This window comes from Drosophila elegans, unplaced genomic scaffold (genome assembly GCF_018152505.1).
Source record: "Drosophila elegans isolate 14027-0461.03 unplaced genomic scaffold, ASM1815250v1 contig_149, whole genome shotgun sequence".
Classification (NCBI taxonomy): domain Eukaryota; kingdom Metazoa; phylum Arthropoda; class Insecta; order Diptera; family Drosophilidae; genus Drosophila; species Drosophila elegans.
The window spans coordinates 18503928-18522566 of record NW_024545513.1 but is presented as its reverse complement, the minus strand read 5'-3'; the positions used below and the strand labels follow the sequence as shown (position 1 = coordinate 18522566).

Sequence of the window (18639 nt, the reverse complement as noted above, 5' to 3'; positions counted from 1 at the left end):
TTGTTTATTGCAAACTGTTTAGTTCAATGTCTAGTGTATGATTTACGTTAGATTCAACATGTGCATTGGGATGGTTTCTTTTTGTATGAAAAATTCTAGGATCCTACATTGTACATATAGTATTCTGGTTTAAAATTGTTATCCACAATTTTACAATAAAACTTACTATAGTAATTTTTGCGGGAATAACTGAAACGGTATATAACGACCATAATTCCTGTTTCATGTAATTTATAGTGTTACATGGCATAAGTCGTCCAAATTTATAGAATTTTAAACGGTTTTCCCAAAATTGAAAAAGAAGATTAAACCTCTACGGAAATGCTAATTAAAAAAAAGAAGTTTTGCCAATCCTGAATGATTGTCTTCCTGGCAGCTTAGCCATTCAGTCTAAATAGCTCTCAAATTGTTTACTTAAAAACATCTTTTAATTTATAGGTTTGAAGCTTGCTGGTTACTATTTATTTATTTAAATAGTTGGGAAAAGCAGGAAACCTATTAGAGAAATTATTGCGAGAAACTACATTTCCTCTCGAGAACATTATTTATTTACGAATTTGTGTTATTTTCTGACGGTGTACAGCGCAATAATGTTCGCGAGCCTTAAGACTAGACACTACGGCTAACGATTTAGGTGCTTGAGGGGATCAGATGGCGATCCTAGTTCCGAGGCGGGTGCTAAACCCTGTCCAGAGCCTCCACCATGACGATGCTGTTGCCGCGGATTACCTGGTGGCGGAAGGGGAAATCATTTAGGCATTTAACGAAACCAAATTTAGATTGAATGAAGCTCATCTTACCACCATTCCGACGTTGTTCTTCGTGTTGTCCTTGCACTCCTCCACCGTGTCGTCCAGGACCACATTCATGAAGGGATCGAAACCTCGCAAAATGCCGGTCACGGCGCGTCCTCCGTTCAGTTTCAGCATCATCCGCTTGTCCATGTACCTGAAATTGTTTCCATCATATGATATATACACTACTATACGATTAGCGCCCATTTTCACTCACTTTTTCAGCTCTGGAGGATGGGCTTTCGACATGTTGCTGCTTTAATTTGCTAAAAACGCGAAAACCAAGTAAAAAATGCGGACTGCTGTTATCGATTGCTTTCAATCTATCGAATGAAATGCAATACTGTCACACTGATCTGGCGCATAAGGGGTATTCCTTTGCTTCCACCGTTTTTCAACACTTTTGTTTGGTCCAGTACCAATGCCCACAAAACTGTTTACACATTAAAAACTTGAAAAAAGGCACAAGAAAAATTATTATTCAATGTTCTAGAACCTACCACATTTCAATTACATTGTATTCAATTTTATATCTAATAAAATAATTATTGAGAGCATTTAAATAAATTTAATTCGAAAATGTTATTTTTTTGCTTTCAAACTTTTTACTTTATTGGGCTGTACTTCCGAAAAGCCCCAACGCCCGTTCACTTCCAAATTTTCAGGATCCATGTACTTTGGGCTCCTGATTACAAATAAATTGGTCAAAGTTTGCGACAACATCAATTTCTTAGAAAATATTGGTAAAAACTGTTTTTTTTTCTGATTTTCTTTGACAATTTTTTCCAAAGTATGACCTTTATCAAAAATCATTTCCAAACAAAAGTTCAAGGTCTATTTGAAATACACATTTTTTGTTGAGTGACTTTTTTCGTTATCTGCATTTTTCTCGTAAACTATCAGCTTTACGCAAAAAAGTCACTTAAAATTTTTTTTTTTGTTTTTTTTTTAATTTAATTTTTATTTACAATCTGTCTAATGACAATATCTTAATATGAAATGTGTATTATACGTAGATCTCAATGGATTTATGATAGGACATATTGACAAAAAACAAAAAAATAATAATTTCCGTTATTATCCGAGAAATCGGTCTTGTCGCAAACTTTGACCTATTTCTTCGTAAACAGCGCCCCAAAATACATGGATCCTGAAAATTTAAAACCGATCAGACGTTTCAACTTTTCGTAAGTTTATCCGTAAGGATAAAATCTAAGAACTGTTTTAATTTCTATGATTTGAAAAAAACTTTGACTTTATTATTTATATTTGTATTTATGTTTAAAAACTATTAGACATGAACTACATGATATAAATAAGTACGATTATCTGTTTAAGTTATAATAAAGCAAAATGGGATATAATGAAAAAGCTTCGAAAGCGGACTTTTTATTTATTTAATTTTTTTAATAGGCATGACAAATTTATATGGAAAATAAAATAAAATGTTTTAAAAATATCGACAGGCATACAGACGATAGTATAGTGGTGTGACCCTACGGCGCCTGGGTATTTTGTAGGCTCGTCGCGACGGTCACACTGGCGCAGACCCATATAAAAGTTCCCCCTCCCTCGTCAACGAGAGTATTTAAAAAAAAAAAACGCGAGGAAAAGGCTGCTGCGCGTTTAAAACCCGATCGCGATCCCATTATTTTTTTTACAACGCGCGCCGTTTACGACTGAAAATTTAGACAGAAAAGATCGGTGGAATATCACACAAATTGGTATTTGCCGTCTGACCAACGAGTTTAATGAAACTGTGATATACATATATGAATAACTGACAACAAACGCTATTTGTGGTGTGTTTATTTATGCGATTTGGATTCCGATTCGACGATTTTCCATTGACGCCCCGATTTTGTTTGTTTGTTTGCCAACTTACGTGAGCCAAAACGGCGGTGAAATCTTGCATTTTCCATTTGTTTACGCTGGCTGCTGACAAAAAGGAAAAGTGAAAAGAAAAGCGACGAAAAGTGTTACTCGACGAGGCGAAACGGAAGGCGTGAAAAGCGAGAAAAGCAAAAAAAAAAAAACGAATAAGCTATGTGTACATAGCGCATAAATTGCAGATTGAGGCCAAGACGACAAGAGGAGAACCTGTGAAACTAGAGATCTTTTGCTAGGCAGCAGCGTACAAAAACAAACAAAAACGCAGCACGATGGATCGTGGCCTACTCACAGGCGTTCTTCTGCTGCTGGCGGTGTCCCTGAATTTGGCCAGCGATGAGTCCCAGCCACGCCCCTCGCCGCCGCCCACCGTGAAGCTGAACAAGTGCTGCCATTCGGGGGAGTACCTAAATGGCACCAGTGGCGCCTGCATTGCCGGCAGCGAGGCCCTGTGGCTGCCGATGGTGTATCTGGTGCAGCAGCAGCGTTTCTTCGAGCCCCACGGCGCCAGTCCACGCTTCCTCAAGTTCCTGCCCAAGAGCCGACCCACCTGCCGGCCGGACCAGACGCAGGAGCTGTTCCGAAGTCGCGGCGCCAACGTGATGCTCTTTCCCAACGGCACGCTTTATGTGCGGGAGCGCGGTCTGATGGTCCGGCCGCACGACTACTGCGTCGACTGGGAGGTGGCTCTGGTGTGCCTCAACCACACGGCCGACGCTCTGGAGGATCTGGGCGGACACCAGCCCACGGCCCTGCTGAAGGAGCAGCCCACGCTGCGCCTGCGCAAGTGCTGCGGCAAGTGGGGCAGCTACAACACCCAGCTGCAGAACTGTGACCTGCAGCCCAGTCACCCGGTGGACGGGTTGCTCCGTCTGGCACCGCAGCTACCGGAGGGCAGTTACCTGACCAGCTACGGCCTGCCCGAATGCGCCGGCCTCTCGAGGGGGGCTACTCCATAGCCGGGGATTGGCAGGAGGCCAGGCTGGACCGGCAGACGGCCGGTCTGCAGCTGCCGCACAAGAATCTTAGCGCCGAACAATACTGCCTGGAGCACACACAGCGCCTGGGCGAGGTGAAGATCATAGCCTGTCAGCATTTGTTCAGCGCCGAGGCAGGATTGGGCAGCCAGGCGGGATCACCCGGACGGGCTGCTCCACACGAGATCAATGGCCAGAACCTGCAGAAGGCCGTGCTCACGGGCGGAATACTTGTGTCCATTTTCTTTTTGGCCGCCACTCTGGTGGCCGGCTTTCTGCTGCCCGCCGTGCATCATGCCTTGCACTGGCGCTGCCAAATCTGCTATGTCTCCTGCCTGCTGCTCGGCAAAGTGCTGCTGGCCATCGAGGAGCTGAGCTCTAGCCTGCAGCCGGGAAGTGTGAGCTGCCTGCTGCTGGCCATCGCCATGCAGTTCTTCTTTCTGGCCGCCTTCTTCTGGCTAAACACCATGTGCTTCAATATCTGGTGGACATTCCGCGACTTTCGACCCAGTTCGCTGGAGCGCAACCAGGAGGCACTGCGACTGTTCCTCTACTCGCTGTACGCCTGGGGCGGTCCGCTGCTGATCACCTTTGTGGCCGCCTGTGTGGACCAGCTGCCGGAGACGACGCTGCTGCGGCCGGGATTCGGACAACTGTACTGCTGGTACGACAACCGCAATCTCTCCATTTTCGCCTACTTCTACGGACCCATCGGACTGCTGCTGTGCGCCAATATAGCGCTCTTCGTGTCCACCACCCACCAGCTGACCTGCGGCCTGTGGAAGCGGGACGATGTCAAGTCCTCCACGGAGAAGTCCGCTCTGGGCCGCGTCTGTCTGAAGCTGGTGGTCGTGATGGGCGTCACCTGGATAGCGGATATACTGTCCTGGCTGGTGGGCGGACCGCATGGCGCCTGGTTCTTCACCGACCTCATCAACGCCCTGCAGGGCGTGTTCATCTTCATTGTGGTGGGCTGCCAGCCGCAGGTGTGGACCGCCTGTCGCCGGATCTTCTGCCCGCGCTTGCGCCACGACATCACCAACACCACGAATGGAGTGCAGCACTCGAGCAGTTCGCAGGGATTGCCCTCGCTGGCCAACGGCACGGAGATCACCCAGAACACCGCCACCATGCCAGCCTGCAATGCGGCCACGGACAGCGGACGGCCGGAGGATTTGCCGGAGAAGCCACCAATGCCCCCCACTCCGGCCGTTAAAATGGAAACCGTTTGCTAAACGTAAGTTGAACACCCGATAGCGAGTGCAGCTCCACACAGATAGCTCTGTTTGCCAGAACAAACAAAGCGCTTTGCCTGCCAAGTGGCTTACGAAATAGGGCTTTAAGCACACACACACACACACACACACACACACACACACACACCCCGCTACTTACTGATAGACTTATCGGCTTTAAAGAGCTCCAGGTCCGTAGCCAGGAATGCCAAGTGTCTCAATGAGTTGGTTTATGCCATGCATCATGGAAAGTTCAGTCCTACAAAGCACACGTACAGGTGCGGTAATGTTACAGCTCTCAAAAGCAATTATTTCATCTAAATGAATTTGGATATCATAGATTATTACAAATTTATACTCGCTTTCTTACAATAGTTATTTATTTTAATCACTAGTTTAAATCTACCAACCACCCAGCATTCATATTAAAACAGAAACATTTTCATTTAATAACAAAGATCAGTGTAAGGGCGGTTTTATATTTGCGTTTTAACTAATATTAAAACTCTTTAGAGGTTTTCAAAACTATAATCATACTATTTTGTTAAACTACAAATCGGAATCATAGAATTTTATGTATAATTTTAATAAAAGATATTTCTCCTAAAATTCAATAATTCCTAAATTTACATTAAATTGCTCACATCAAGTATATATTCTCAAAGAATCACAATACTTTTCGTTCGTTAGACTTTATGGAACCAAAATATAACAACGAAATTATGAATAATTGGATGGATCAACACATCATAAGCTGGGTTTTCCGCTTAATGAAATTTTCTCACTTCTCTCTCTCTCTCTTAGAGGTTCACTTGTGTGATAATTGCTTATTTACTTATTTATTTAACCTAAATACCAAAGATGTATTTACAAGATTTGGAAGCAAATGGAAAATCCGGAATTTGTCATGAAAAAGAGTGTGTGTTGTGCTTAACACTGTGTAGATCATGCAGCATTCAAGTGCTGACAGCCAAAACCAGTTTGGTTATCCAGGGTAATCTAGGGTTTCGGGGTTTCTAGGGGGAAAATCAGCCAACAAAACCTTTGGAGTTTGCTTCAACAGGGTTAGTTACCCCAGGAGCATGGCATGTCCTTTGGAAAACACCCTTTATATATCGACATTCACGCCCCAGACGGACGTATTTTCATCCAGATTCACAGATAAACTTGAAGATTTCCTGGCTACCTGAAGTGATTTCACAATAGGCGCCGGAACGTTTTTTGTTTTTGTTGTTTTTTTTTTTCCGCTACAATGTCCCGTCCTGTTTTTATGGTTTTGGGAAAATTTCAAGTAGGACTATCCGGTTGGTCAGTTCCATTTGCATGACCATTTCCCAAATGCTTTACAACATGCGCCAAGTTTACGATTTCGCGTGTAGCACTAGTACTTGAGTTCGAGAATGTCCATAAAGACGAAAATGTGCCGTGCCGTTATATGTATGTTTTTCGTTTTTCATCGGAAAACTCTGACGCCGGGTCGGCCGATTTCCTGTCGATTTCCACATGGCCATAAAGTAATCAGCGCAACCCTTGACACACACGCAAGCGGAGATAATGGAAAACCGGGTCCGGATCGTTGCGTTTACGTTTTACGTTTGCTTTCTGGGCATTATTGGCATCCGTATCTGAATCCAAAAAGGGAAAATTGAGTTTAAATTGGACGACGACGAGCAGCAATGTGTGATAAGCGCACCGGCATCGTCTCGTCTTCGTCTTCATCTTCATCTTCATCGCTGTCTTGTTTGTGTTTCTATCTGTTTAATTTCCCTTGTTGCCATGTTACTCTGTTAGTTTGCTAGTTTGTTGGTTTGCCGGTATTGCTGTTGCCTCTCAAGTGGTTTTGACACATCCAAAACTACACAATCCAAGCCAACTACAGTCGGGCTTCGGCACTTGCAAACAAAAAGCCGTGAAAACTCGGCACTGTTGCTATCATTCGTAAACACACCGTAGCTCAACACGATAAGGAAAGTGGAGTTCTGCAATCTGGATTTCCATTCCACCCACTAAATGTGCATTTTCATGTTTTTTATATGTATAGAATACGTCAGGACAGTATTAAATTTGTGAATTAGTATTTTAGTTGTTCTATTGATCGGATTAAGTCGTATATAGATAGATATATAGAAGGATTAGTTCAATGTTAAAAACAAAAATAAAATAGAAGTCTTCCACAAACACAGAATACTTATTCATTTATCATAATAGAGCCTAATTATTACATACAACTTAAAATATAACCTAGTTAAATAGTGGTTAATATGCTAATTTTATACCTATATATAAATATATTTTGTTCCTATTGATCTTTGGTTAAAACCATTATAGTTAAACCATTTCAGTAAATATTCTAAGAAATCAAGAAACGAATACCAACATTTATATTTTCATTTGCACAAAATTAATATATTTCTTTTTCATTTTATGGTAAAAATATAAAAATAAAAGTTTTATTTTATTCCCAAGTTTGTAATCCAAATTTATTTGAGGTCCATAGAAAATGTGTAGCCTTTTATTGTGTATGGCAGCTGGTGGTACAAGTTATTGTTGTACGACTGTATTTCCTACCTCTCGTGTTATTTTGTTTGTTACTTTTATTTTGGGCCCTGATCGCGTCATTATTTTCGGAACCTTCATCGGTCTTGGTCCCGGGAAACAGATATGATGTGATGTGATGTGATGATGAGTGTGTGTCCGTGTCCGTGTACGAGTCCGAGTCCGATTTGGATTGCCATTCCCATTCCCATTCGCATTGCGATTCCGATTTCGAGGTTTTGCCCAGCGAAAGAGAAAACAAAACAAACACTGGGTTTTTGGCCCATGGGCCCATTCGCATTTCGGGGATTACGCAACCGACTTATTTGGCCCCTTAAATCGTGGCTCGCACGCAATAAGTGGCACGGACAGGGGGCAACAGGGGGCAGGGGGCAACAGGGGGAAACCAGTCTGTGATGTGACCTGCATGTGGCAACTGAAAATGCTCTGAAAATACACTGCAACTGGTAGTGCAGCTGCCGTGCCATTTGTGTGCGTCTGCATAATCCCAGAGTAGCGTGTCCCCGTCACGCTCATCCTCATCCTCATCTCATCACACCGCTGCAGAAATGGAGTTGCGATCTCTACGATCTGCGATGTGCGGTCTACGGGCTTCGTTTGTCAGCCAAATTGCACAGATGCACAATGCACAGGCCCCCTGAACAAATTGCATTTACCGGCGTGCGTCGTGCGGCGTGCGTCGTGCTATTGCTGCCCTCAAATCAGTGCCAAGTGGTCGCAGCCCGTTGAGTACAGTGAATGCTGCTTAAATTCACCATTTGCCAGTGGTCAAGCGATTGATTTTTGCACAGCTATAGGATTTAGTCAGCGGTTGTAATAGGTAATCATTACAAAAACTATTTTTTTTTAACAAAAATGTAAGGACAAACTATAGATAAACAAATCAATTTAATAAGAAAATAAACTGTCTTAAACTCAGGTTTTTAAAACTATTATAAAATGATGTTAAAAAACATCGGATATTTCCTCAATTTATTAGATAACTTTGTATCTAGTTTACTATCTTTCTGAGAGAATTTGTTGCATAGACAACAAATCATGGCAAATTTTAAGTTTACATTGCCATTCTTAGCAATTGTTTGAGCAAACCCAAAAGTCTTTAATATATGACATTCCAAATTATAGTTTTAATACTCTGAAAAGAGTTTTTTCCTTGCCAATTTGAAGTGAAAACAGCAGTTCTCCTACACAAATTTTTGGGATCACCAAAAGTATACTTTCTATAATAGCTAATTTGTATGATTATCTTGTGCGGATCAGTAATCATGATGTGTAAATGGGGAGCTCATGATCAAAAAGCGTAAAATAAGCTATGCCCAACTTGTAGTGAGAACTAATAGCTTGGCTACGCTTGAGTAACACCTTTTATCCCCTTCAGCACTTGATAATTTAGTTGTTTCGTTTATGATTCTATTAAAAAGAATCGTATAATTGCCTTAGATTCACATGTTTGACATGAGAGTTTACACAGGATAATTACTAATATAATTACAAAGAATTTTTCAATTACGACAAAATTCCGTTTGGCTAATTTATTTTATTTTGTTCTCATTTTTTTTTTTGTTTTCCGTGAATGTCCAATAATTCTTATTTGCTTGCAAAACCCAGAACGTGACCGATACCTCCCCTGAAATTAAACCATAAAAAAGTGAAATATGAGCCACAGCTGATTCGTTGTGGATTATCTAATCGACGGAAAGAATTCCGAAACTTCAAAATTTTATATTCTATCTAGGTCAGCTTTTATCTTCTTAGTTTTCCCATGATTATGTGAAGTTTTCTCTACTGTACATGCGGTGAGCCACTTGGCATCATAATGAATTCCTTCCTGTTGACTTTTCCACAAATTGGCAACAAAAAAAAAAAAAAAAAAAAAAAAAAGAGATTAATAAATGAAAAGAAAACTTTCTGTAAGAATGCTAAATGTCCATCTCCAGATCGCACACGCACACATGCTTTGCGTTAATTTGAGTTTAGCGGCAATTTTTAATTTGAGCGTTCTGCACTTTTTCAAGTTATAATTGCACTGTGGCCCATTTACATTTTACGCAGGGCATTATTTTTTTAATTTGTGCCTGCAACGTCGGTCGTCATCTGATTCCTCGTCGGGGAGGGAAAGTAAAAGGGAGGAAACTGTTGTCATGCACTTACAATTGTGGTTAAAATAATAGCTATTTTTCAGAGCTAATTCAGTTATTTTTTAAACGTAAATACTTGATTATGTAAGACAAACATGGGTATGTTAGTAAGTTTATTTCAATCGTTAGAATTTAACTTTTGTGCTACATTAATGCTGTACATGGCCCAAAAACCTATTACTTAAGCCCTTTCCAACACTTTTTTTTAGTGCTAATATCTTGAGAGCACTGTACTGTACTTTAGTGCTTACATACGCACACGTTCCATATATAAATTTGTACTTATTTGTGCCCCTTTCTTTCGTTTTATATTTTTTGCAGACAACTGAGACGAGCGACAATGCGAAAGTCAGGCCCGGATACAAAAGTCCAGACCCCGAACGAGCGTAATAATGGCAATGGGCAGCTCAGCAGAGGAAAAAAAAATGTATAAAAAAAAAAGCAGCAAAAGCTGGAGTTTCGAGACGAGGCACACACTTGCGCAATTGCAGCAACAAAAGCGAGCTGACCAGACCAGCTAATTGTGTGAGTGAGTGTGTTGTGTGTGTGTGTAAGCGTCTTGCGCGTGATTTTGAAATCGGCCAACAACCGCTGTGGAACAAAAAGTACTCCGTACGCCCGTTTGCCCGTTTGCCAGCTTACCAGCTTGCTAGTATTCAACTTCAATTTGAGCCAGCACAAAAGGAACGTATTATTTTATTTTTATTCATCATCAACGCAAAGCAACGCGCAAAAGCAGTAAAAAGAAGTAGTAAGAGCAGAATAACGGTAGAGCAGTTCGGGTCACATTAACACGTTCTAATTGGACACTCTGGTCAGTGTTGCGAAATGCTTGCTGCTGGCAATGGAATGTGCAGCCAAACAGGAATTCACAATAGACAAAACAAAGCAGAGCTATTGTTGCTCTTTCACTTACAAGCATCGACACTGTGCATGTGCATGTGTATGTGTGTGGCAACCACAAGGAATTTGCTGTTGAGGCACTTTTGTTGTTTAGTTAAGATCGCTGCTCTGCTTTTTCCGACTCAAATCTCAAGTGTGAGAAAAACAGCAGCCACCGCACACAAACACATATGTAAATAGATGTTAAACATTTAAATTAGCTGATTCTGATTGGTAAACTTCGACTTCCATTGACTCGATACACACTGCTTGCATTGCATCCAGTTTGTCTGTGCTTTTGACATTTCCATTTCCCAATATAATTTTTGTTTTTTTGACTGGAATACAATACTGAAAGAACAGTGCTGACTGGAACTATTTTTATGTTTGCCGCATAATCGTTTTTCATCGAAACATTTCTGTGTGTTTTCTTATGTCTAAAGTAAACAAACGAAATTTATTTACTTCAAGGCATAAACAGAAACGTTACACCCAGACACACACACACACACACAATGACAATCAAACAATCAAATTGATCATCGAAAGTTCAACAATATTTATCGATCAAGGTTAAATGGTGGAAAAGAAAGCGCGCTTAATTAAACAACGGCAAAGCAGTACACAGACACACTCACTTCACTGAAACTTAAAGGGCAAGCAGTTCCGTTGTCCTTGATCCTGCTTGTGGCGCCAAATTCAAATGTATTCCCATCCCCCACGTATTTTAGGTATTGAAAACGCAGAAACTACAATGCAGTACAATTATTATTTCTTATTATTTTATATTTTTATTTAAATAATTAACCTTTTTTTTTTTCTTTTGTAATTAACTAATCTTAATTTATTGCTCAAGTTACGCTTGCACGTTTAACGTGCGTGTAACTATTGTATTATGTAGTAGAACTTCCAAAGTGTTCAGGCCAAAAGTAATTCTCCCCGTACTAAAGAGCGGTCGAGTGTTTTTTTATATGTTTAATTGTATATAATTATAATCGACGTGGAAATATTATGCTTTCTTTTGCATGTAGTTTGTACTTTTTGAGCGAAGCAACGAATCGAATACGAAATTATCGAATGACTGAGACAAAGGCAGCGAATACTTTTTTTTTTTTTCATCAGAAAATGAAATATCTGAAGTCCTGGGCACTATGTTGATTTGAATATCCTGCCATAATATCAGGAACAAGATTTTAAAACCCGACATTCATACAAAAAAGAAAAATCTTTTATTTTTTTTAGCAATAATCGGGAATAATACATCTGAGAAATGGACAACATAGTGCCGTCCGAGGGTTCAAATTTTCATTTTTAACTTTAAACCAACATAGATTGTAATTTTGATACTAATTATTGACTATTGTATATAAAGATATTTTGTACACCCCATTTGCTAAGCGATTTATATATAAATAATATTTACATTTTGACTGACAAATTGTCCAACCTTGCTCGAATCCATGTAACCCCACAACGAATAGCCAATAAGTTTTAGCCCATATATCGATGCTAAGTCCCTGTGTTTATACAAACAGTTGTTAACTAAACCTGTAACTAAAACTAAATCGAAAGCGATTGAAGAAGAAGTCTGCAAAACCCACTTAGTCAGTTGCTCCTCGCCCTCAAAAGCGAATTTCGAACGATTTCCCCCGAGATCAAGAGTATTTTAACGATAATTTTCATATAATGTATGGCAGGCATTCATGAGGAATATATCAATAATTCGCTTTTGGAGGCGTGTGTGCCTCTCCACCGCCGCCTCCTCGCTATTAATTTATGGCGCAGAGCGGGAACATTTTATAGATAAACATGCGGAACAAAAATTGTCTGAAAAAGGCAATTAAATGAAACCGAAACTGAAACTTGGCATAAATGTGCAGCTATATAGAATAGATATACACAGATACAGTCCCCAATATTCATACAATACACCCGCACAATACTGTACACTACACAAATAACGATGATGATGATGATGGCAATTGTTGCCATTGACCAAGCAACCACTAAACTATTTATACATATTTACCGTACAACAATAAAGCTTTTTGGCAAAAATATCAATGAAACTAAACAAACAAAGAACCAGAAAAAGCCCAATGTCTTTCAATTGTCGCCAGCGCGGGCATCTCATCTCATGGGTCGTCCTCCTGCCGCATTGTGGTGATCGCTTTTGTGACCCACTTCAGATGCGGATGCCTCTGAAAACCTTTGTCGACGTGGGACTGGAACCGCAATCTTCTATCGCCGCCTCCAGCAGTTTGTCAACTCTTCCCCTTTTGTATGCAAATGATCTACAGGCACAGTGGGTCAAAGCCAATTTCTTTTAGCTGATCTTATAATTTCAGGAACTTACCTACCATCAAATCACATCTCAAATCTCAATCATTTTGTTCTGACATATGTATATTTGTTATTTGAAAAATCTCGAAAATTGCTTTGTGTTCTCTTTTCTGTTATATCTACGACTTGATCTTAATTTTTGGTGAATCAGGTACTTGGAAATTTTGTTTGTTTGTTTGTTTTCAAAATGAATCATCCAAAGAGGCGCAAAAGTGTTTGGGTTCAATTGTTCGTTTCCACGATATTTGGGTGCTCCCGAAAACATGATTACCTTAAAATATGAATAATTCTACGTGGAAATGGTCGTATAAAGTCGGATTTTATGGCAAAATCTCTGTAATTTAAATCGTTTTTGTATACAATATATCCCACAGTGCTCAGGTGTGGCATTTATTTACAGTTTGTGGTGCAATCAACCTTTAAGGCAATGTTGAGAGAGCAAAAACCGGTTAAATATTTCAAATACGCCAGCATTCAATAACACCGTCATCACGTCTGCAAATAGCAAAGTAAATAAACGAAGTGTGATGCAAAAAAAATTGTCGAGTTTGCATATTGCCTATGTTATCGACCCAATATTATGATTGAGTCAATTGCCTACTGAATCACTATGTTCACAATGAAATCGTTGGGATTAAGCTAATCTTTTTACAATTGTGACCTCTTTAATTGGTTTTCGCAGGCTTTGTGTTATTAATATCAAGATGTTAGGTAAACTGCTCTTGCTGTCAATTTAAAAAATTGAATTAATAAATGTTTGAGAAAATGGATTTTAGTTTTAAAATTAAATAATAGTTGGCTGTTTTATAGCTGTTATATTAATAGTAAAAACATTTCTTAATGTATAAAAAGTTATATTTTATGCATGGCCAGTCTTAGCTTTTCGTCAGTTAAATATATATTTACAAAAATTTTAAAGGTATATATTTACAATATTCTGGTATTATTTGTATTTGGCGCCAAAAGTGCTGTAAAATTTCACAGCCATTTAAATACCAGGGCTACAACTGCTTTCACAAAACAGAGTTGTAAGTCGAGAAATTCGATAGCGGGGACTTACTCCACAAATAGCGGATACATACTCCGCCATAAAGATGGGAAGATACATTTTATCGATACGCAGAGGAGCGTCGTGACACCGCAAGCAACGTCGTGAATTTGAACATCTATGAGGGAAATCGATGTATTTTAACAGTTAGAGATGGTAACACCGATATTATCGATATTTCCGTTATGTAACATTTCGGTTGGACAATCGATTATTAAAGGTGTTTTGGATTTTTGAATTCTTATAATGGTAGACAAAAACAATTTCTCCGTGACAAAAGACACCACTAGGAGAATATCTAAAAATATCTCAATACACTTATTAATATAATTTAAGAACTTGATTTTACCCACATAACTTTTGAGCTTTCCTTACATTAGAGATGCGGTAAAAACATCGATCGATCGGTCGCCAAAAAACATCGATGTTGACAACATTTTTAAAAACATCGATACATGTTTCGATGTTTCCATCAATGTTTCTCCATCTCTATATCTCTGTTTTCATCGAACTTTCTCCACCTCTACTGCGCTTCGCAAAAAAAGTTTTGATTTTCGAGGAAATTCGAGCGAGCAAATTTGAGCAGCAACATGTAAGTAAACCCCGAGTCGATGTGTGCTTTATGTTGTGAAAAAGGTGCGTGGTGCGTGGCCTTAGGGGTTTTGTGTGTGACAAGGTGGTGTTGCTAGAGTGTAAGTGCTTTCCTCGACGCCTTTGACCCGGCTGCGGCTGCGGCCGCAATATGGACGACGGCGTCGCTTCGCGGTACTGTGTGGCTTATTTTGGTAAATCTGGCTTTCAATTGGGAATTACGTTCTTTGGCCTTGCCGTTTCCACCCGTCCAATAAGCCGGGCTAAGCCGCACATGCTGCACTAAAAAAGGTCTAGACTCTAGAGACTTCCCTTCCCTATCCAAGCGACGTGGTGCCGCCTCGTGTGCTGCTCCCAAAAGTTCCAGACCAAATCCCAATCCTTGGGCTCAAACCCAGCCAGGATTACCTAGGACACCCAGTCCCAACTTGGAAAACTGGTAATATTTCCTGGAAGTCAAATGGTCTCCCCCCGATTGCCATGCCATTCGCATTTTGTGAGGTTAGGCATGAATCGCAAAAAAAGAAAAAAATGCGATGAAATTTGCTTCATGTTTCTTCTTCTGCCGGCAGCGACGTCGGCGTCGGCGTCTGTCTGCGTGTGTGTGCTAGAATTCGATTTGTTATTTAGAATTAAATGCGAATGTGCTTTTTTCACGTGAATTGCGACTGGCTGTGCACTCGCATGCGGCGTTTTTTGGCGCGCTTTGCAGCGTCCACAGGTTTCTACTGCAACAGCAGTATATGTACATACATATGTATGTATATACATAGCTGTAATCCGCCGGCGTTACAGGCCGCCCTCTGTTTGGTGGACGTTATTTCCTGTTTTGCGGCCATTTATGGGCAGCACTGGCCGACAGTTGCGCAGGCGCAGGAATTTCGCAATATTGGCAATTGCCGGACATCCTGAAAATCACAAATATGCAAAAACAAATAAGCAAATTATGACTCACACGTTGGGCATTTTCAGGGTCTCATAAAATTTGGCTTTGCTCACATTTAATCATGGAGAAACCAAGTCCAGAAATACCCTACTTTCAATTTATCCTTATTCCTTGGTCTTGTTTATTAATTTAGATTTAAAACATCCAACATGTACTTCAATTGGTATTGATACGTGCAGGAAATTGAATTGCTGAACATTTGGCAAACATACTACCATTTGTTAATAACTTTTTGTTAATTTTCTTATTTTGACCGTGCATCTACGGCACATAATAATATAATTTGTTGTGTTTTTGAATTCTTAGGCAATGTTATTAAAACAACTATTAGGTTGCACGTTTATGGGTTTTGTGTTGTTCTTGAAATTAATTTTTAATTTTCTTTTTATTAACAAATTGATCAGTTTTGATGATTTTTTTTTCAATATTGTAGCGCCAAATTTTGTAACTAATGTATTTTGCATTAGTCACAATTATTTTTTGGTCTGTGATTCCAGATTCCGACCATTACCCTGTATTTCCGCATTTAAATTAGTATACCTAAGACAATTATGGGTCGGATAGCTTAGCCGAGTTTTGTGGGTTTCTTTTGTGTGTCAAAAAAAAAAAAAAAATGTTTTCGCATGGTATTTGTGTCTGCAACGAAACGAATATCCTTGCGAACTCCCTACATTTGTTGTTTGCCAGTTGTCCTTGTTGTTGTTACTGTTGTTGCTGTTGCTGTTGTTGCTGCCGGTATTTGGTGCGCCAAGAATTTTCCTTTACCTGCATATTCGCAGGCAGCAGCCGAGCCTCTGTGGCCGTCTCCCTTGCTCCTTATCCCTTGGCCCAGCAGGAAGGAGCAGGAGCAGCAGCAGCTGCAGTATTCGTGCGTCGCTCTCCCTTTCTTGTCGTCCTGCTCTCGCTCATTCGCTTCTGTTCCGAACAGCTGTTTGCTGTCCTTGGCGGGCTTTGACGCATCCTTTGTACACTCCATTCGTACGTCACGTTTTAGGCGTTTGATTCGCAGGACTCGTAGTCAGCAGTCAGTAGTCAGTAGTCAATAGTCAGTCGCCTGGCGCTCGCCGAACCAATAACATCCGTTTTCCTGCATTCCTGCTTCTTTGCTGGCAGCCTAACAGACCTACTGAGAAGACAACTAACGCCAAACAACTACAATCAATATTACTTTACACAAAAAACAGCTCCACTGTTCCGACGTCAAAGGTCCAAAAAGTAAAAGAAGCGAAGAGTGCTTAGCAGGATGGCTCAGGAAGGACAGGATATCCCCACATTCAAGTGCGTGCTGGTCGGCGATGGCGGCACCGGCAAGACAACCTTCGTCAAGCGCCACATGACCGGCGAGTTCGAGAAGAAATACGTGGCCACACTGGGCGTGGAGGTGCATCCGCTGATCTTCCACACCAATCGTGGCGCCATCCGTTTCAATGTGTGGGACACCGCCGGCCAGGAGAAGTTCGGCGGCCTGCGCGACGGCTACTACATCCAGGGCCAGTGCGCCGTCATCATGTTCGACGTTACCTCGCGTGTCACCTACAAGAACGTGCCCAACTGGCATCGCGATCTGGTCCGCGTCTGCGAGAACATCCCCATCGTCCTCTGTGGCAACAAAGTCGACATCAAGGACCGCAAGGTGAAGGCGAAGAGCATCGTCTTCCACCGAAAGAAGAACTTGCAGGTGAGTGTTTGGTCCAGAAGCCAGAAAAGCGAGGGGAACTTTACCAAACAGTCTGCATTTAATCATGATTTTTGGTACGTTTGATACCTTTATTTACGAAGAAACATCCTCACCTAACATCACATTTATGTCGAGTAACTGAAGCTGAAACTCAAGAGAAATACAATATGTTTTAGATTCACAAGATAGATTCACAAGTTAATGCTTGCTTGATTGTTTCTTTTCAAGACAATTTACTAGGTAGCATTTTTATATTAGAAATAAGAATTCCGAAAATTCCTTTTAAGTGAAGCCAAAACTCAAGAGAAATACAATGTTTATAGGATATATGAACAAGCTAAGACTTTCCCTCTCAAAGTTTTTTTTTTTAAGTTAATTTGGGCTGTATGTGATATCGCGATATCATTCCGAAAACTCCTTCTGATGTTATAATGTGTGGTAATAGTTTGGTAAAGTTCAACTTGTCTATCCTCTAATCTCTAGAAACTCTAAAAACTAAAATTGTTCACCTCTTTTCCGTATAGTATTACGATATTTCTGCCAAATCGAACTACAACTTCGAGAAACCATTCCTTTGGCTGGCGCGCAAGCTGGTTGGTGACCCCAACCTGGAGTTCGTCGCCATGCCAGCCCTGCTGCCGCCCGAGGTCAAGATGGACAAGGATTGGCAGGCGCAGATCGAGCGGGACTTGCAGGAGGCCCAGGCGACCGCCCTGCCCGACGAGGACGAGGATCTATAAGCCTATTTATAGTTAACTGAGAGAGATGGCCGGCTTTGCACACACACACACACACACACACCAGAATCACACACACACACACACACAGTCGCAGTCACGAGCCGGTGCAACAGGATAACAGGATAACTGGCAAATGACAGGATAAAATGGGAGATCAAAAGAATAGAAAACTGGAGCAGCAACCACTACCGAATAGGAGCATCAGCAATAGTCTACCATCTACTATCCACTCACTATATACTATCTATCTATCGGATTGCTAGCAAACGTAAACGAGCGACCAAATTTGCCAGCCCTGCTAGAACTGCAAGCCCTGCAGACCTTCTGCCGTCGATCGTATATATATTTTTAGATCCACTCTTTGATAAGTCGGTTACACATGATTTTTTTTTTTGTTTGTTTCATTTTCGTTTGCTTTTGGCAGATATTGAAATTGTTCTAATGGTAGAGAAACGAAACAAAACATACCCGAAAACCAAGTAAAATAAAAAATCGAAACACGTATTTTTTTAAAACTTGCAAACAGCTATGTTCTTTTCCACAACTGCAACAACAACAATAACAACAACAACGGTGTGCATGCTAAAAAGAAGGAGACGGCATGCTCTGTGCACACGGGAGCGAGCGAGAGCGCAACGGAAGTAAAAACTAAAATTGAGCCCAAAAAAATATAAATAAAAAACAGAAAATTACAGGAAGGCCGCCGAAATCACATCTACATGTTATTAATCTAAGAAACTTAAGAAATACAAAAAATAAACGTGAAAAAATCTATTTAAAACAATTCGGTTTGCTATAAAGTTGGTTAATTGTAACTAATC

The 18639-nt window shown here is 40.7% G+C and overlaps 3 protein-coding genes across 3 annotated transcripts; 2 read left to right on the top strand and 1 right to left on the bottom strand.

The window, feature by feature from the left end:
• Nucleotides 1–525: 525 nt before the first annotated feature.
• LOC108143919 (probable small nuclear ribonucleoprotein G) lies at nucleotides 526–1142 on the bottom strand. Its single transcript, XM_017268502.2, has 3 exons — nucleotides 1012–1142; nucleotides 801–948; nucleotides 526–729 (listed from the first exon to the last, which is right to left on the bottom strand). The coding sequence occupies exons 1-3, from the start codon at nucleotides 1041–1043 to the stop codon at nucleotides 679–681; spliced, it is 231 nt and encodes a 76-aa protein (XP_017123991.1). The 5' UTR covers nucleotides 1044–1142; the 3' UTR covers nucleotides 526–678.
• A 1236-nt stretch (nucleotides 1143–2378) lies between these two features.
• On the top strand, nucleotides 2379–12566 carry LOC108144708 (probable G-protein coupled receptor Mth-like 1). Its single transcript, XM_017269805.2, is given in 3 exon segments — nucleotides 2379–3611; nucleotides 3614–4898; nucleotides 9912–12566. Coding segments are annotated over 2 exon segments (1938 nt in total). The 5' UTR covers nucleotides 2379–2956; the 3' UTR covers nucleotides 4897–4898; nucleotides 9912–12566.
• A 1761-nt stretch (nucleotides 12567–14327) lies between these two features.
• On the top strand, nucleotides 14328–18602 carry LOC108144721 (GTP-binding nuclear protein Ran). Its single transcript, XM_017269820.2, has 3 exons — nucleotides 14328–14455; nucleotides 16585–17078; nucleotides 17603–18602. Exons 2-3 carry the CDS (start codon nucleotides 16644–16646, stop codon nucleotides 17816–17818), a joined length of 651 nt encoding a protein of 216 aa, XP_017125309.1. The 5' UTR covers nucleotides 14328–14455; nucleotides 16585–16643; the 3' UTR covers nucleotides 17819–18602.
• The last annotated feature ends 37 nt before the right edge of the window (nucleotides 18603–18639 follow it).